The 20,982-nt window shown below is 43.2% G+C and overlaps 1 protein-coding gene across 1 annotated transcript in view; it reads left to right on the forward strand.

Moving 5' to 3' along the window:
• Nucleotides 1–5,957: 5,957 nt before the first annotated feature.
• The window catches only part of LOC121574825 (lysyl oxidase homolog 4-like), a 65,442-nt gene continuing 50,417 nt past the window's right edge, over nucleotides 5,958–20,982 (forward strand). Inside the window, exons 1-4 of the mRNA XM_045222883.1 lie at nucleotides 5,958–6,149; nucleotides 7,351–7,680; nucleotides 9,280–9,587; nucleotides 9,916–10,130. Of these exons, the coding sequence (XP_045078818.1) occupies nucleotides 7,353–7,680; nucleotides 9,280–9,587; nucleotides 9,916–10,130 (851 nt within the window). The 5' untranslated portion in view covers nucleotides 5,958–6,149; nucleotides 7,351–7,352. The remainder of the gene's footprint in view (nucleotides 6,150–7,350; nucleotides 7,681–9,279; nucleotides 9,588–9,915; nucleotides 10,131–20,982) is intronic.

The raw sequence follows: 20,982 nt of genomic DNA on the forward strand, positions 1-20,982 counted from the left end.
CTTCAATATGTTTGGGGAATCTCCCACATGCCTTTTGGCGAACACCAAACGTGTTTGCATATGTTTTTCTTTAACCAATGGCTTTTTTCTGGCCACTCTTCCGTAAAGCCCAGCTCTGTGGCGTGTACGGCTTAAAGTGGTCCTATGGACAGATACTCCAATCTCCGCTGTGGAGCTTTGCAGCTCCTTCAGGGTTATCTTTGGTCTCTTTGTTGCCTCTCTGATTAATGCCCTCCTTGCCTGGTCTGTGAGTTTTGGTGGGCGGCCCTCTCTTGGCAGGTTTTTTGTGGTGCCATATTCTTTAAAAAAAATTATAATGGATTTAATGATGCTCCGTGGGATGTTCAAAGTTTCAGATATTTTTTTATAACCCAACCCTGATCTGTACTTCTCCACAACTTTGTCCCTGACCTGTTTTGAGAGCTCCTTGGTCTTCATGGAGCTGCTTGCTTGGTGTTGCACCTTGCTCAGTGGTGTTGCAGGCACTGGGGCCTTTCAGAACAGGTGTATATATACACTGAGATCATGTGACACTTAGATTGCACACAGGTGGACATTATTTAACTAATTATGTGACTTCTGAAGGTAATTGGTTGCACCAGATCTTATTTAGGGGCGTCATAGCAAAGGGGGTGAATACATACGCATGCACCACGATTCCGTTATTTATTATTTTGAATTTTTTTAAACAAGTTATTTTTCCATTTCACTTCACCAATTTTGACTATTTTGTGTATGTCCATTCCATGAAATCCACATAAAAATCCATTGAAATTACATGTTGTAATACAACAAAATAGGAAAAACGCCAAGGGGGATGAATACTTTTGCAAGGCACTGTGTGTGTGTGTGTATATATATATATATATATATATGTGTGTGGACTCCAGACCAAAGGACACATTTTCAACATAGCGCTTGATGGTTTTTGCGACTGCACTTGAAGAAACTTTCAAAGTTCTTGACATTTTCCGTATTGACTGACCTTCACGTCTTAAAGTAATGATGGACTGTCATTTCTCTTTGCTTATTTGAGCTGTTCTTGCCATAATATGGATTTGGTATTTTACCAAATACAGTGGGGAGAACAAGTATTTGATACGCTGCCGATTTTGCAGGTTTTCCTACTTACAAAGCATGTAGAGGTCTGTAATTTTTATCATAGGTACACTTCAACTGTGAGACACGGAATCCACACATCACATTGTATGATTTTTAAGTCATTAATTTGCATTTAATTGCATGACATACAGTAGGGAAAAAAAGTATTTAGTCAGCCACCAATTGTGCAAGTTATCCCACTTAAAAAGATGAGAGAGGCCTGTAATTTTCATCATAGGTACACGTCAACTATGACAAACAAAATGAGAAAAAAAAATCCAGAAAATCACAATGTAGGATTTTTAATGAATTTATTTGCAAATGATGGTGGAAAATAAGTATTTGGTCAATAACAAAAGTTTCTCAATACATACAAGTTTCTTATATACCCTTTGTTGGCAATGACACAGGTCAAACGTTTTCTGTAAGTCTTCACAAGGTTTTCACACACTGTTGCTGGTATTTTGGCCCATTCCTCCATGCAGATCTCCTCTAGAGCAGTGATGTTTTGGGGCTGTCGCTGGGCAACACGGACTTTCAACTCCCTCCAAAGATTTTCTATGGGGTTGAGATCTGGAGACTGGCTAGGCCACTCCAGGACCTTGAAATGCTTCTTACGAAGTCATTCCTTCGTTGCCCGGGCGGTGTGTTTGGGATCATTGTCATGCTGAAAGACCCAGCCACGTTTCATCTTCAATGCCCTTGCTGATGGAAGGAGGTTTTCACTCAAAATCTCACGATACATGGCCCCATTCATTCTTTCCCAGATCAGTCGTCCTGGTCCCTTTGCAGAAAAACAGCCCAAAAGCATGATGTTTCCACCCCCATGCTTCACAGTAGGTATGGTGTTCTTTGGATGCAACTCAGCATTCTTTGTCCTCCAAACACGACGAGTTGAGTTTTTACCAAAAAGTTATATTTTGGTTTCATCTGACCATATGACATTCTCTCAATCCTCTTCTGGATCATCCAAATGCACTCTAGCAAACTTCAGATGGGCCTGGACATGTACTGGCTTAAGCAGGGGGACACGTCTGGCACTGCAGGATTTGAGTCCCTGGCGCGTAGTGTGTTACTGATGGTAGGCTTTGTTACTTTGGTCCCAGCTCTCTGCAGGTCATTCACTAGGTCCCCCCTTGTGGTTCTGGGATTTTTGCTCACCGTTCTTGTGATAATTTTGACCCCACAGGGTGAGATCTTGCGTGGAGCCCCAGATCGAGGGAGATTATCAGTGGTCTTATATGTCTTCCATTTCCTAATAATTGCTCCCACAGTTGATTTCTTCAAACCAAGCTGCTTACCTATTGCAGATTCAGTCTTCCCAGCCTGGTGCAGGTCTACAATTTTGTTTCTGGTGTCCTTTGACAGCTTTTTGGTCTTGGCCATAGTGGAGTTTGGAGTGTGACTGTTTGAGGTTGTGGACAGGTGTCTTTTATACTGATAACAAGTTCAAACAGGTGCCATTAATACAGGTAACGAGTGGAGGACAGAGGAGCCTCTTAAAGAAGAAGTTACAGGTCTGTGAGATCCAGAAATCTTGCTTGTTTGTAGGTGACCAAATACTTATTTTCCACCATAATTTGCAAATAAATTCATAAAAAATCCTACAATGTGATTTTCTGGAAAAAAAATTCTCAATTTGTCTGTCATCATTGACGTGTACCTATGATGAAAATTACAGGCCTCTCTCATCTTTTTAAGTGGGAGAACTTGCACAATTGGTGGCTGACTAAATACTTTTTTTCCCCACTGTAAGTATTTGATCACCTACCAACCAGTAAGAATTCCGGCTCTCACAGACCTGTTAGTTTTTCTTTAACTGCACCTGTTTGAACTCGTTACCTGTATAAAAGACACCTGTCCACACACTCAATCAAACAGACTCCAACCTCTCCACAATGGCCAAGACCAGAGAGCTGTGTAAGGACATCAGGGATAAAATTGTAGACCTGCACAAGGCTGGGATGGGCTACAGGACAATAGGCAAGCAGCTTGGTGAGAAGGCAACAACTGTTGGCGCAATTATTAGAAAATGGAAGAAGTTCAAGATGACGGTCAATCACCCTCGGTCTGGGGCTCCATGCAAGATCTCACCTCGTGGGACATCAATGATCATGAGGAAGGTGAAGGATCAGCCCAGAACTACATGGCAGGACCTGGTCAATGACCTGAAGAGAGCTGAGACCACAGTCTCAAAGAAAACCATTAGTAACACACTACGCCGTCATGGATTAAAATCCTGCAGCGCACGCAAGGTCCCCCTGCTCAAGCCAGCGCATGTCCAGGCCCGTCTGAAGTTTGCCAATGACCATCTGGATGATCCAGAGGAGGAATGGGAGAAGGTCATGTGGTCTGATGAGACAAAAATAGAGCTTTTGGTCTAAACTCCACTCGCCGTGTTTGGAGGAAGAAGGATGAGTACAACCCCAAGAACACCATCCCAACCGTGAAGCATGGAGGTGGAAACATCATTCTTTGGGGATGCTTTTCTGCAAAGGGGACAGGACGACTGCACCGTATTGAGGGGAGGATGGATGGGGCCATGTATCGCGAGATCTTGGCCAACAACCTCCTTCCCTCAGTAAGAGCATTGAAGATGGGTCGTGGCTGGGTCTTCCAGCATGACAACGACCCGAAACACACAGCCAGGGCAACTAAGGAGTGGCTCCGTAAGAAGCATCTCAAGGTCCTGGAGTGGCCTAGCCAGTCTCCAGACCTGAACCCAATAGAAAATCTTTGGAAGGAGCTGAAAGTCCGTATTGCCCAGCGACAGCCCCGAAACCTGAAGGATCTGGAGAAGGTCTGTATGGAGGAGTGGGCCAAAATCCCTGCTGCAGTGTGTGCAAACCTGGTCAAGACCTACAGGAAACGTATGATCTCTGTAATTGCAAACAAAGGTTTCTGTACCAAATATTAAGTTTTGCTTTTCTGATGTATCAAATACTTATGTTATGCAATAAAATGCAAATTAATTACTTAAAAATCATACAATGTGATTTTCTGGATTTTTGTTTTAGATTCCGTCTCTCACAGTTGAAGTGTACCTATGATAAAAATTACAGACCTCTACATGCTTTGTAAGTAGGAAAACCTGCAAAATTGGCAGTGTATCAAATACTTGTTCTCCCCACTGTAGGGCTATCTTCTGTATACCATCCCTACCTTGTCACAACAACTGATTTGGCTCAAACCCTTTAAGAAGGAAATAAATTCCACAAATTAACTTTTAAGAAGGCACACCTGTTAATTGAAATGCATTCCAGGTGACTACCTCATGAAGCTTCCCACAATAAGTAGGGTGAATTTTGGCCCATTCCTCCTGACAGAGCTGGTGTAACTGAGTCAGTTCTGCCCACAAATGTTCTATAGGATTGAGGTCAGGGCTTTGTGATGGCCATACCAATACCTTGATTTTGTTGTCCTTAAGCCATTTTGCCACAACTTTGGAAGTATGCTTGGGGTCATTGTCCATTTGGAAGACCCATTTGCGACCAAGCTTTAACTTCCTGTCTGATGTCTTGAGATGTTTAAGAAATGTTCTTTCCTCATGATGCCATCTATTTTGTGAAGTGCACCAGTCCCTTCTGCAGCAAAGCACCCCCACAGCATGATGCTGCCACCACTGTGCTTCACGGTTGGGATGGTTTTCTTCGGCTTGCAAGCCACCCTATTTTTCCTCCAAACATAAGGATGGTCATTATGGCCAAACAGTTCTATTTTTGTTTCATCAGACCAGAGGACATTATTCCAAAAAGTACGATCTTTGTCCCCATGTGCAGTTGCAAACCGTAGTCTGTATTTTTTATGGCGGTTTTGGAGCAGTGGCTTCTTCCTTGCTGAGCGGCCTTTCAGGTTATGTCGATATAGGACACGTTTTACTGTGGATATAGATACTTTTGTACCTGTTTCCTCCAACATCTTCACAAGGTCCTTTACTGTTGTTCCGCGATTGATTTGCACTTTTCACACCAAAGTACGTTCATCTCTATGAGACAGAATGTGTCTCCTTCCTGAGTGGTATGACGGCTGCGTGGTCCCATGGTGTTTATACTTGCATACTATTGTTTGTACGGATGAACGTGGTACATTCAGGCGTTTGGAAATTGCTCCCAAGGATGAACCAGACTTGTGGAGGTCTACAATTTTTTTTCTGAGGTCTTGGCTGATTTCTTTTGATTTTCCCATGATGTCAAGCAAAATGGCACTGAGTTTGAAGGTAGGCCTTGAAATACATCCACAGGTACACCTCCAATTGACTCAAATGATGTCAATTAGCCTATCAGAAGCTTCTAAAGACATGACATAATTTTCTGGAATTTTCCAAGCTGTTTAAAGGCACAGTCAACTTAGTGTATGTAAACTTCTGACCCACTGGAATTGTGAAACAGTGAATTATAAGTGAAATAATCTGTCTGTAAACAATTGTTGGAAAAATTACTTGTGTCATGCACAAAGTAGATGTCCTAACCAACTTGCCAAAACTTTAGTTTGTTAAAAAGAAATTTGTGAAGTGGTTGAAAAACACGTTTTAATGACTCCAACCTAAGTGTATGTAAACTTCCGACTTCAACTATATATATATATATATATATATATATATATATACACACAGGGGCACAACTTTCACTGGGGACAGGGGGGGACATGTCTCCCTGTGAGTGTATAGGAGATATAGTGCTTTGTGAGAAGAGACTTTCTTTGTTACATGTGACTACATTTCAGCTCTATTCGTACAAGAGAGAGACACAGAGAGAGAGCGAAACACAGAAAGAGAGTGAGAAAAAGAGCGACAGAGAAAGAGAGCGACACAGAGATCGAGAGACACAGAGAAAGATCGAGAGACACAGAAAGAGAGAGAAAGAGAGACCGAGAAAGAGAGGGACACGGAGTGAGAGACAGAAAAATGTGGGAGGGAAGGAAAGTGATGAATGGAGGAAGGGAATGAGAGGGAGGGAGGAGCAGAGGGATTGACCAGGGACCTCATCTAGTAGGCACACTCGTTCACTCAGTCACTCTCTCCTCTCCCTGTGTCTGTAGCTTTCTAACAGGTGAGTCCACTTTACTCTTATTTTAGGCTGGTTTTATTTATAGACTTTTTATTAACCTTATTGCAGTGCTTTTGGTTTTGATTTATAATTCAAATTGTAATTGAAGTATATTAGTCTAGATAATGTATGTTAAGTTTACATGTTGGCTCTTGGCTGATGTTTTTTGCCTACTCATACAAGGATTTTCTCAGATGGTTCAACGTGAGTGGTTGCTTCATTCTAGATTAGTTAGTGAAGGACTAAAACATGTGATTTGATGAACATCAACCATGTCTGTGACTCAACCTTTTTAAATGAAGATTAACCATAGTCCAAGTATCATTTTAGGTTATGCCTATGAAGCCACATTGATTCATACCTGGTAAATGCAAATACCCACCTGATCAAATGGAATCCAGGAGTAGGCTTTATCTGGGTCTGTGAAACTGGCATCATTGATGTTGGATGTTACAGGTGTTTCATTAAAATTTTGAATTTTGTGCCAAACTCACCAATTTCTGATAATTTCTGATTCAAATAACTTTCTGGGGTATTTACATGTAATTACACTAAGGAAGTGAAATTATTATAACGGCTTCTGTGCAACTCAATGTAAAATGTAATCTAAGTGTATACTCATGTGTTTCAGTGGATACAGTGAATGTCTCAAACATTTGTGGAGTTATTTAGTAAAGTTATAGTGTTGTGCAATGCTAGGTCTGCCTGTGTCTGTCCAGGGTTAAATTTTTTCAGTATCCCCAGGGTGATATTTTGTACAGATAGGAGGTTAGATTTTGAGAACTGAAATATTTATAGACTAATTATACCTCTAAGTTTGTGTGAAATGCAATTATAGTTCTGCGGTTGAACAGAATGTTGGAAATTTAGTGTTGGAAATTGAATAGATTCTTCATATTCTGCCCATATTAGACTGGTTTCTATCAGGTCCTCTTCATTGTATCTCTAAACTATGTCCAGATGATGTCAGTGTTGGCCTGTTTGAGGATAGCAATCTCTTTCTCTCTTTTTTCCCCAATTTACTATCAGTGCAGCATTATGGAGCTAAATATCTAATTGGAAATAATCACCTCTGAATACAATACTATTGATCACTATAAAATCCAATCGACTAATAAAATTGTTATCAATTACAATATTTAAAACTAAATGATGTTGATGACTCTCTTTCTCTCTCCTCCCCCCCACGCCTCTCAATACTCAGACATGATGCCTCGCATCTTCCTCATCTGCTTGAGTTCTTTGCTCCTCCTCTTCCTCTCCTCCTCCGCGTATTCGGAACCCCGCCGAACGTCGTCGTCATCACCACGCAGCAGGACCGCGCGCGCTCCGGCTCCCGCAGGCAAGGTGCGCCTGGCGGGAAACTATGCCCGGGGACATAACGAGGGTCGCGTAGAGGTGCTGCACAACAACACGTGGGGGACGGTGTGTGATGACGAAGTGGACATCAAACTGGCCAATGTCGTCTGCCGCGAGCTGGGCTTCCAGACCGGCATGACGTGGGCGCACAGTGCCAAATATGGAGAGGGTGATGGTAAATGTTCCAGAACAGGTGTTGGATTTTGCAACGATCATAATATTATCTGTATTATGTTATTATGTTATTTCTGTAACATAATACATATAATATACTCTTTACAATTGAAAGGTAAATTAAACAAACATGGTCACCTGTTGATTTCCAATATTTTCCATCTGTCAAATGTCAGTGCATAGGCCTATCTTTCTGTAAAGAGTGCACCTGCTTTCTAACTTAAATAACTTTCTCCAAACCCTCCACACCTTGCACTTGACTTTTACTGGGGGGCCTGATTTACCATATTGCATTGGCTGCACATTTAGTAATTTCACAACAACAGTAACCTATCCCAGGCTGCAACCTGGTCTCAGAGCATTTCGTATTATTCTGCATGTAAATCAAGACACTCCATTTCGTATATGTTCTGAATTTGCAGAATGTACTATATGTTACGAATTTGCAAAACGTATATGTTTAGATTTCTAGCTAGGTGGCTAACTATAGCTAGCTGGCTAACGTTAGCTAGGCTAGGGTTTAGGGTTAGGGCTTAGGGTTAAGTTTAGGAGTTAGGGTAAGGGTTATCTAAAATGGTTAAAGTTAGGGGAAGGGTGTGCTAAAAGGGTCAAGGTTAGAGTTAGGGGAAGGGTTAGCTAACATGCAAGTAGTTGCAAAGTAGCTAAAAACTAATAAGTAGTTGAAAAGTTGCTAATTAGCTAAAATGCTAAAGTTGTCCGTGATGAGATTCGAACTCGCAGCCTTTGGGTTGCTAGACGTTCGTGTTATACGCCCACCAATCCACTCCGACCAACCACCCTATTTTCGTTTTTGCCTTAAGTAACCATCTGTCTTATGTAACAATACCAAAGTAACATATCCTACTAATTTCAGTGTCCCGGGTTTACTGTATTATGTTTAGTCTATGAGACCAGGCTGCAGGATAGGGTGGTGGTGCTAGACAGCCTAGCCTAGATACTGCTCTGTTGGTTCACTGGCTCTTCCATTTTAATTGGAATTTAAAGGGGGCAATAAAGAATGTCCATAAACCAAGGCAAGTGTAGCACGTCGCTGGCAGGGCAAGGCTGTCTTTACTGTAAAACAAATGCTCCTCTCAGGCCGTATATCGCCAGCCTGCCAGGCAGCGGCTGTATTGAGCAGTGCAGTGAAGTCCCATAAGTTATCTTTGTATCTTTATGATGGTGGCGGACTCAGCTCAGTCACTGCAGGGTTATTTTGATGATATTAATTGGTGGTATTTACTGTGTTTACTCTAAGGGTGTTGGAGGCCTACAGAAGCTGATGAGACATATGATGTCTAGTCCCACAGTTGCATCTTATTACAGTATATGGCACATCTTTTATAAAAAAAATATATATATATATATATATCAGTGAATGAAGGAATGGATAGATGATTCAGTCAATCAATCATTAAATTAATCCATCCATCCATCCACGCACCCACCCACCCACCCACCCACCTACAAACCCATCCACACATACACCCACAAACCCACCCACCCAGCCATGTATCCCTCGCTCCCGCCCTCTCCCTACATCCATCAATGACAAGTTGATGTCCATATCCGATAATAACCCAGTTTCCCCCGTCCCCAGGTCCTATCTGGATGGACAACGTGCGTTGTGACGGCACAGAGAAGACTGTGAAAGACTGTAAACATAATGGCTGGGGCGTCAATGACTGTAAGCACTCTGAGGACCTTGGCGTGGTCTGCAGTCCGGAGCGACGACTGGACCAGGTCACAGGTTCGCGTAATGGTCAGTCGGTCGCCCTGCGTCCGGATGTCAGCCCCTCGCCCCAGTGGCAGAGCATTCTGGCCAGCCGCAGTAACCCCCGACAGGCCCATCAGGGGAACGGACACACCCCGGAGAGCCCCAGACTGAGACAGCACCTTTACAACCCGGTAGGTAGCATTAGACCTTATACTCTCTAACCCTGATACCTCTAGTAGTAAAGTAGGTACTGTAGACTAAAACAGCATCTATACAACCTGGTAAGCAGTTACAGTGGGCACCACCAACTCTATAACTTTGGCACGTGCTAATGTCTGGTATTTGCTGATCAACCACCGATACTGCCAATGCCAATCAATGAAATAATCAATAGTCAATCACTCTCTTTATTGTCCCAGTTGGGAAATTCATTGTGTAGGTCAATTGAATTTGAAAGTGTCCTTGATCAAACTATTCTACAGTGAAGCTTTAAGAAATCCCCTCCCCCTTCTCTCTCAGTATTCCAGCAAGGTGCGTATTCAGGAAGTGCGTCTGCGGCCCATCCTGATGCACACTAAGAAGCGAGCCCTGATCACTGAGGGTGTGGTGGAAGTGAAGCATGCTGGGAGATGGAGACAGGTGTGTGATCTGGGCTGGAACCTCAACAGCAGCAAAGTGGTGTGTGGAATGCTGGGGTTCCCTGAGGCAGAACTACACAATGAAAGAACATACAAGTAAGTCACCCCCTCCATTTTGCCCTCAGGTCTGCAAATAGTTGGAAAGGGTAGTTTTCGGACAGGGCTACGATTTTTTTGTCCTCATGTGTATGGTGTTCATATTAAGAAGTCCCTCAGTTGTCAGGTCAGACAAAACATCCTCAGTTGTCAGACAAAGTGTCCTAGATTGTCAGTTCTCAGTTGAAGGATTAAAGAAAAATACCTGATGGAGTTTTGTTTTGTCTAACAACTCTGGGAGTTCCTAATATGGATGCCTTACAATGTTAAGTACTGCGCTATTGGCGCTGACTCCTGGACTGTGACAGCATTGACATTAATCCCATTGTGAAATGATTTTTAAAAAACATAAATTGAATAAACGCATAGAGAAGAGAATGTGAAAAAAGAGACAGCAATTTTAATACTCCTTTAAGTCACTGGTGTTCAGACTGGAGTGTAAGCCTATTGTCTTCCTTATCTCCCTCCTCCAGCCTCCCCTCTCTCTTTTCTATTTTTCTCATTTTCTCTCCCTTTCTTCCTTCCTCCAATGCACCATGCCCAGAATAAGGACAGGGAAGATGATAAAGATAACTCATCTCCCTCTTTCCTTCTCTCTCTCTCTCTCTCGCTCTCTCTCTCTCTCTCTCTCTCTACCTCATCTCCCTCTCTCTCTCTCTCTACCTCATCTCCCTCTCTCTGCTCTCGCTCTCTCTCCCACCCCTCCCTCCTCTCTCTCTCCCACCTCTCTCTCTTCACTTCCCCTCCTCTCTCTCTGATGCTATCTCCCTCTCCCTGCCCTCTCAGCCCAGACAAACAGCTCCACTCAAACTTATAGATCCCAGTGATGAGCTCTAATATCTATACTGATTGTTATTTAACTGACCCATCAATACAGAGGCATATAGGGAATTGGACAGAGAGACAGGGCTTTTTGTGGAGGGACTGGTGGTATTGGCAGTTCCCTCATAGGGAGTTTAACTCAACCATTCATCTCCTCACCTTTACCTGCTGTTCCCTCTGAGGACACTGCTGATGTTCTGCCAGCCCAGGCATGAGAGAGAGAGAGCGAGCGAGCGACAGACTGACTGACTGACTGACTGACTGACTGACTGACTGACTGACTGACTGACTGACTGACTGACTGACTGACTGACTGACTGCCTGCCTGCCTGCCTTCCTTTCTTTCTTTCTCTCTCACTCACTCAACTACATGTCCTCTGACCCTGTGGAAAACAGTGGTTTCAGGACGGTTTGGTTCATAACCGAGGGAGGACCACATATTAGCATGACTGTTTCTGTTTTGTCCTGTGTGACTCAAAGTTGAGACATTCATTCTCCATATGGGCTGCAGCTACTGAAGCGAGCCATGTGTGTGAGTGCTTGTGTGTACGTGTGTGTGACTAAGCTGACCACAACATCTGTTCTATACTCCAGGTGTTAGATTCCTGTAGCTGTTTAAAGAGAGCTACTGTTTTAGCCAGTTAATTTCCTCACTAGTCATTTTCCTGTCATGCTATGTGAAAGTGAGGGGAGTTTCAAGACCACACTGGTCAATTTTCCTGTTGTAAAATACTTGTTTGGTCTGTTTGCCTGTCAACCAGTTTTCTTGTGCCAGATGTTTCAATTACAACATGATATCTTTAGTTTATGTTTGTAAAGGGGGTGGGAATGGGCGGGCCTATAATAACTGACTACACCACCTTTTAGAATGAAGGGAGGTCCTCATGTAAATATAACACTGGCTGTTTTATGACAGCAAACACTCACCATGTTACACCTGGGATGGCTCCTCTTAATCATGAGGTAACCTAACCCTATAGTTCCAAGTAGACTACACCACCTTCTGTTTAATGAGGGGAAGGACATCAACCTTAAAGAATGGCCTATTGTTTTCCCTGCACAGTTCAGTTACAGATCACAAGATGAGACAGTTTAGAAAATGCAAAAATACAATTTTATTACAGCGTTCAATATGTTCACAAAAGTTAGAGAATTAATTACTTTGTTTCAGATATTTAAAATACTCCTGTCTAGCCGACCACCAGACACTGTCTCAGAGCCACCGGAAAACGTGTGGTGAGACAGCATTTTCCCCAGTACTTTTAAAGCAGCAGCACCGACCGGGCCAGTAAATTCTCAATGCATTTTTGCATTCCAGTTCAACATTTACCTGCTCTGTCGCAGTCTACCATTGAAAACCATTTAAGACTACATGCAAATAAAGTCGTGCTATTTGTATTTGAGCAATATGATTGCCCGTTCATTCAAGCACCACTACGCTTCCACAAGTCACAACTTCTCGAGCGCTCAAGCAGTACAGAAGTTGATAGCTACATTCACACAGCACACGCAAGCTGTCCTGAGCAAAAATAAGTGGCCATCAATCTACTCTCTGAGCTTATTTATTTTAAAGTGATTTACAAAAGTAAACCTTCAATAGTAAACATACTAGCAATATGCTGGCTACTGTTGATAGTCTGCAAAAAGAAAGCTACAAAAATACACTTTAGCATTTGTCTTGGCTAACCTGCTGTAGCCAGGTGATCTCGTTTGGAACATAATTGTCTTAAAGGGGCAGTGTCCTATTTTGAGATGTGAAAACAAATCTTCTCAAAATGACATACATTAGTAAAAAACAAATAATGCAATTAATACAATGCAATTCTAAAGAATAGAGTTATGACTTACATTGCTAAATTATATTAAACAGCTTTTTAATACATATCATAATAACCAAATATAGCCTATTAAAAGCTGTATATAGAGAAAAAACATTCCAACCTATAGGCCCTGGATGACCCCAATGTGTTTAAAAACTACACCATGTCCGGGCCAGTAGAAATGATGTTTGGGCCAGTAGATTCTTGGCCAACTGGCCCGGTCGGGTCAGTGAGAAAATAACTGTCCAATGTTAAGTTAAGTTATGTTTTGATCACACGGACTGGGATATGTTCCGGGTAGCTTCTGAAAATAATTTAGACATATACACTGAAACGGTGACTGAGTTTATCAGGAAGTGTATAGGTAATGTTGTGCCCACTGTGACTATTAAAACCTACCCTAACCAGAAACCGTGGATAGATGGCAGCATTCGCGCAAATCTGAAAGCGCGAACCACCGCATTCAACCATGGCAAGTTGACTGGGAATATGGCAGAATACAAACAGTGTAGCTACTCACTCCGCAAGGCAATTAAACTGGCAAAACATCAGTACAGAGACAAAGTGGAGTCGCAATTCAACGGCTCCGACACGAGACGTATGTGGCAGGGTCTACAGTCAATCATGGACTACAAAAAGAAAACCAGCCACGTCGCCGACACCGACGTCTCACTTCCAGACAAGCTAAACACCTTCTTCGCCCGCTTTGAGGATAACACAGTGCCACTGATGAGGCCCACTACCAAGGACTGTGGCCTCCTTCTCCATGGCCGACATGATTAAGACATTTAAGCATTTTAACCCCTGCAAGGCTGCTGGCCCAGACGGTATCCCTAGCCGCGTCCTCAGAGCATGCACAGACCAGCTGGCTGGTGTGTTCATGGACATATTCAATCTCTCCCTTTCCCAGTCTGCTATTTCCACATGCTTCAAGATGGCCACCATTGTTCCTGTACCCAAGAAACCAAAGGTAACTGAACTAAATGACTATCGCCCTGTAGCACTCACCTCTGTCATCATGAAGTGCTTTGAGAGACTAGTCAAGGATCATATCACCTCTACCTTACCTGTCACCCTAGACCCACTTCAATTTGCTTACCGCCCCAATAGATCCACAGACGATGCAATTGCCATCACACTGCACACTGCCCTATCCCATCTGGACAAGAGGAATAACTATGTAAGAATGCTGTTCATTGACTATAGCTCAACATTCAACCCCATAGTACCCTCCAAGCTCATCATTAAGCTCGAGGACCTGGGTCTGAACCCTGCCCTGTGCAACTGGGTCCTGGACTTCCTGATGGGCCGCCCCCAGGTGGTAAAGATAGGAAACAACATCTCCACTTTGCTGATCCTCAACACTGGGACCCCACAAGGGTGCGTGCTCAGCCCCCTTCTGTACTCACCCCTGTTCACCCATGACTCCAACTCAATCATCAAGTTTGCAGACGACACAACAGTAGTAGGCTTGATTACCAACAATGACGAGACCGCCTACAGGGAGGAGGTGAGGGCTCTGGGAGTGTGGTGATCGTGGACTTCAGGAAACAGCAGAGGGTGCACCCCCCTATCCACATCGACGGAACCGCAGTGGAGAAGGTGGAAAGCTTCAAGCTTCCTATGGCGTACACATCACCGACAAACTGAAATGGTCCACCCACACAGACAGTGTGGTGAAGAAGGTGCAACAGCGCCTCTTCAACCTCAGGAGGCTGAATACATTTGGCTTATCACCTAAAACCCTCACAAACTTTTACAGATGCACAATTGAGAGCATCCTGTCGGGCTGTATCACTGCCTGGTACGGCAATTGCACTGCCCACAACCGCAGGGCTCTCCAGAGGGTGGTGCGGTCTGCCGAACGCATTACCGGGGGAAAACTACCCGCCCTCCAAGACACATACAGCACCCGATGTCATAGGAAGGCCAAAAAGATCATCAAGGACATCAACCACCCGAGCCACTGCCTGTTCACCCCGCTATCATCCAGAAGGCGAGGTCAGTATAAGTGCATCAAAGCTGGGACCAAGAGAATGAAAAACAGCTTCTATCTCAAGGCCATCAGACTGTTAAATAGCCATCACTAGCACATTAGAGGCTGCTGCTGCCTATTGAAATCACTGGCCACTTTAAGAAATGGAACACTAGTCACTTTAATAATGTTTACATATCTTGCACTACTCATCTCATATGTATATACTGCATTCTATTCTATAATATTATTCTGTATCTTAGTCCATGCCGCTCTGTTATTGCTTGTCCATATATGTATATATTCTTAAATCCCATTCCTAACTAATTATGTGTGTATCAAATCAAATCAAATCAAATTTTATTGGTCACATGCGCCGAATACAACAGGTGCAGACATTACAGTGAAATGCTTACTTACAGCCCTTAACCAACAGTGCATTTATTTTAAACAAAAAAGTAAGAATAAAACAACAACAAAAAAAGTGTTGAGAAAAAAAGAGCAGAAGTAAAATAAAGTGACAGTAGGGAGGCTATATATACAGTAAAATAAAGTGACAGTAGGGAGGCTATATATACAGGGGGGTACCGTTGCAGAGTCAATGTGCGGGGGCACCGACTAGTTGAGGTAGTTGAGGTAATATGTACATGTGGGTAGAGTTAAAGTGACTATGCATAAATACTTACTTAACAGAGTAGCAGCAGCGTAAAAAGGATGGGGTGGGGGGCAGTGCAAATAGTCCGGGTAGCCATGATTAGCTGTTCAGGAGTCTTATGGCTTGGGGGTAGAAGCTGTTGAGAAGTCTTTTGGACCTAGACTTGGCACTCCGGTACCGCTTGCCGTGCGGTAGCAGAGAGAACAGTCTATGACTAGGGTGGCTGGAGTCTTTGACAATTTTGAGGGCCTTCCTCTGACACCGCCTGGTATAGAGGTCCTGGATGGCAGGGAGCTTTGCCCCAGTGATGTACTGGGCCGTACGCACTACCCTCTGTAGTGCCTTGCGGTCAGAGGCCAAGCAGTTGCCATACCAGGCGGTGATGCAACCAGTCAGGATGCTCTCGATGGTGCAGCTGTAGAATTTTTTTGAGGATCTGAGGACCCATGCCAAATCTTTTTAGTCTCCTGAGGGGGAATAGGCTTTGTCGTGCCCTCTTCACGACTGTCTTGGTGTGTTTGGACCATGATAGTTCGTTGGTGATGTGGACACCAAGGAACTTGAAGCTCTCAACCTGTTCCACTACAGCCCCGTCGATGAGAATGGGGGGCGTGCTCAGTCCTCTTTTTTTCCTGTAGTCCACAATCATCTCCTTTGTCTTGGTCACGTTGAGGGAGAGGTTGTTGTCCTGGCACCACACGGCCAGATCTCGGACCTCCTCCCCTATAGGCTGTCTCATCGTTGTCGGTGATCAGGCCTACCACTGTTGTGTCGTCGGCAAACTTAATGATGGTGTTGGAGTCGTGCCTGGCCATGCAGTCATGGGTGAACAGAGAGTACAGGAGGGGACTGAGCACGCACCCCTGAGGGGCCCCCGTGTTGAGGATCAGTGTGGCAGATGTGTTGTTACCTACCCTTACCACCTGGGGGCGGCCCGTCAGGAAGTCCAGGATCCAGTTGCAGAGGGAGGTGTTTAGTCCCAGGATCCTTAGCTTAGTGATGAGCTTAGAGGGCACTATGGTGTTGAATGCTGAGCTGTAGTCAATGAATAGCATTCTCACGTAGGTGTTCCTCTTGTCCGGGTGGGAAAGGGCAGTGTGGAGTGCGATAGAGATTGCATCATCTGTGGATCTGTTGGGGCGGTATGCAAATTGGAGTGGGTCTAGGGTTTCTGGGATTATGCTGTTGATGTGAGCCATGACCAGTCTTTCAATTGTATTGGGTATTGGGTATATGTTATGAAATTGTTAGATATTACTGCACTGTCGGAGCTAGAAGCACAAGCATTTCACTACACCCGCTATAACATCTGCTAAACGCGTGTATGTGACAAATAAAAGGTGATTTGATTTGTCATAGCCAACGAATAGGACCCAGAGTTTTAGCTGAACAGGTCATGAGATCAGGAAAAACGTCAGGCCCCAGAAAAGACACGTACAAATTTTGCCACACCACTTTTGAACCTGTGGTGCCACCTATGCACTGTCTCCTCACTGCATCCCCAGGGAGCTGGAATCCACTCTTAACACACCATCCACGCCCACACCACGGGAACCTGCAGTAGAGATAGTGATGTGGAAAGAAAGATACAAGAAAAGCACAGCAAACCACACAGAATACCAAAAAGAGGAGAAAGCATGCAAATTCCTAAAACAAACCACTTCAAGCCAGGAATATGTATTTTGTGCACATTCTAATATATATATATATATATATATATATATAATGAGCACAAAATCATATTACTCCAAACACACCTCACACCTCATGAGAAACCCCCCCCCCCCCCCCACCAACACACCGAAATGGAAGCAGTGAACGGAGTGCAGGAACATCACTCCAGCTTGCCCACCCAGGACACAGTGCACTCCAGATCAACTGCGGCCCGCGGGACGGTGGCCGACTAGAGGGGGAGACACAAAGACACTTCCACGAGTCAGAGGAGCGAGAGCTCCGACAGAGGGAATTATTTTGAAGCGGCGTTAATACGCTTACACAGTATAGGCTACAATAATATGGAATCACACCACGGGCGTCAAGCACCCCAAAAATCTGAGGGGGCACAAAGTACGTGAGGATGATTGGGGAATTCTTCTGCATATCTAAGCACTCCTCTTGTGTGGTCTTAATCTTCATGACTGCCGGTTATATTTTTTTAAAGAAACTAAATATGCTTCTCTGCATCTCTGCTAAAATCTGGGTAAAAGATTGAAAGGAAATGTGAGTCTTATTCAGTACATTTAGTAATTGCTTGATTTTCTAAAGTCTACCAACCTTACCAGCAGGCTTGCAAGCTAAGATAGTTAGACAAGCTAGCTACTCTAACTTGATTGATATCCTGAAATGGCTTCTTGGTAGCAAGTTATGAGGTTGGGAGATTGGGAACCTATCTGGGCTAGCTAAATCCAACTTCATAAAAGTGCTAGGTGGCTAGTAGTATTACATAGAAAAATACTACAAAAAAACAACAAATATATTTTACAATAAATACCAATTACAGGACAAATCTGAGGGGGCACAGTGATTGGGATTAGCTTTTTCTAAGCGCTGGCTACATGCGCCTGGACTGGCTCCCCTTTCCCTCCCTCCTATCCGGCTTCTGAATTGCAGAGCTCCACTCACAACCCCTGCACAGCATGTGTTATTTCTCTCGAATACTCCATGCTGCTCAATGACTCACTCACTCATTCACCCCTGTAGGCAAATATGACTGAATGGTCTTGAGAATGTCAGCTGTGTGGGGACTGTAGGTGTTGTCAGCCAGGTCAACACTGCATCAGGCCTGGATACCACACTCAAGTTTAAAGTTTTATTGTCACCAGTGGTGGAAAAAGTACCCAATAGTCATACTTGAGTAAAAGTAAAGATACCTTAATAGAAAATTACTTAAGTAAGTGTGAAAGTCACAGAGTAAAATACTACTTGAGTAAAAGTCTAATAGGATTTGGTTCTAAATATACTTAAGTATCAAAAGTAAAAGTATAAATAATTTCTAATTCCTTATATTAAGCAAACCAGACGGCACCATTTTCTTGTTTTTTAAATTTACGGATAGCCAGGGGCACACTCCAACACTCAGACATCATTTACAAACGAAGCATGTGTGTTTAGTGAGTCTGCCAGATCAGAGGCAGTAGGGATGACCAGGGATGTTCTCTTGATAAGTGCGTGAATTTGACAATTTTCCTGTCCTGCTAAGCATTCAAAATGTAAAGAATACTTTTGAGTGTCAGGTAAAACGTATGGAGTAACAAGTACATTATTTTCTTTAGGAATGTAGTGAAGTTAAAGTTGTCCAAAATATAAATTGTGAAGTACAGATACAAAAAAACCTGATTTAAATAGTACTTTAAAGTATACTGAACAAAAATATAAACGCAACATGCAACAATTTCAAACGATTTTACTGAGATACAGGTCATATTAGGAAATCAGTCAATTGAAATAATTTCAATAGGCCCTAATCTATAGATTTCACATGACTGGGAATGCAGATATGCATCTGTTGGTCACAGATACCACTCGCCCACACAACGCCATACACGTGGTCTGCGGTTGTGAGGCCAGCTTGGACTTACTGCCAAATTCTCTAAAACGATGTTGGAGGCGGCTTATGGTAAAGAAATTAACATTCAATTCCCTGGTAACAGCTCTGGTGGACATTCCTGTAGTCAGCATGCCAATTGCACACTCCCTCAAAACTTGAGACATCTGTGGCATTGTGTTGTGACAAAACTGCACATTTTAGACTGGCTTTTTATTGTCCCCAGCACAAGGTGCACCTATGTAGTGATCAGCTTCTTGATATGCCACACCTGTCAGGTGGATGGATTATCTTGGCAAAGGATAAATGCTCACTAACAGTGATGTAAAGAAATGTGTGCACAAAATTTGATAGAAATAAGGTTTTTGTGCTTATCGAACATTTTTGGGATCTTTTATTTCAGCTCATGAAACATGGGACCAACACTTTACATGTTGCGTTTATATTTGTGTTCAGTGTATCTTTACTTTAGTACTTTACACCACTGATTTGTCACGTGCACAAGTACAGTGAAATGCATTTCTTCTTCATTTCTGCCTAAACAGAACAGCAGATGAAAGAGGATAGATGGGGTAGTTATAGCTTTCGCAGTATTCCTTGAATGGTGTGAAGTCTGACTACACACCAAGGAGAGGGAGGAAGAGGGAGTGGTGAGTGAAGAGGACAAGATTGGTGAAGGACTTGGCCTGAAGCTTTCACAGGCAGCTGACTTCTGTTGGCATCTTGTTTTAAAACCTCTGAGGTCAAGGGAACAGAAACACCAAGGCTTTCAAGGAAAGAAAGAGAAAGTAAGGAATAAAGAAATACAAAAATAAGGGAGGTGGATATATTCAGGAGCATTTCTTTGTGACAGGTCCATGCTAGTCTTGCCTATTCCTTAATAAAACTGCATTCTGTGTATCATAGGCTACTACATACTATTTAGAACATACTGTTTAGTAAAAATGTATGCAGTTAGCAACAAATATCAACATAGCCTACTAGGCTCACCCATACTGAGAATGCATCATCTAATGCGCAATTGTGTTTCCCGCCATTTGGGTACAGCGTATCCCCTTATCTCATTATCAGCTGAATAACAGCTGTTGTCAAACACACGTGGATCTGAAAAGATGACTCTCTTCCTCAATAGTGTGCAGGGAATTCTACCAGAAAGGAAGAGGCGAAGCAAGAGGATTTACTCCGCCCAAAATCTGTCCGCCTGAGATAAGCCCTTTTTTTAGGCTTATTTGATCAAATATAAGTTTTGTAATGTTTAAGCTGTTACAAATTATATAAGTACTGATATAAGTGGATGCATGTGGCATTCCGGCAACTTTTAGAAAAACACCTTAGTTATGCCTGTTGTTCACACGGGTAACTGCCCTCTCATTGGCTAGAATAGTCCCACCTGATCTCGCCTGCCTTCAATCATTGAGGACATGTATTTCCATTGTTAGAGTGCTCACTCGGCTATCTTGTCAATATAATAGATAATCTTTGATTCTACTAGATGAAAAGCCAAAGTGAGTATGACAACCTGGCATTTAAAGCATACACTTTTTTCGAAATTTCACATAGCCTACTATAAAACATTATATTTTCGCATACCTAAAATGTCTACTTGTACGGGCATTCGGACACGGCCATTGTCTTTTTTCAAAGTTCAAACCACCAGTTTGTTTTTCCGTCAGTAGGCCTATGTTGCATTCTCAGTTTACTAAATTAAATGGCATTTGGGATGGCAGCAGTGGCTTTCTGTTTTGATTCAGTTATGTCTTTGTGTCCGAGGGTTGACCTGATGTTGTGTTCACAAGGGACAAACGGGAGAAAACTTCTGGAAACGGACAACAAAAAGGGACATTCTCAATGGCAAAACTCCATCTGTTTCAAAGCATTTTCAGTTCATTTCGTGCCTACTGAACGGTACCCAAGTGTTTGTGTGCCTTCTGGTCTAGCTGGTGAAAGCTTTAGACCTGTCATCACATCACTCTGATATACAGTCATTTAGCAGATGCTCTTATCCAGAGCGACTTACAGTTAGTGAATACATATTT

This window comes from Coregonus clupeaformis, chromosome 1 (assembly GCF_020615455.1).
Source record: "Coregonus clupeaformis isolate EN_2021a chromosome 1, ASM2061545v1, whole genome shotgun sequence".
Lineage (NCBI taxonomy): Eukaryota > Metazoa > Chordata > Actinopteri > Salmoniformes > Salmonidae > Coregonus > Coregonus clupeaformis.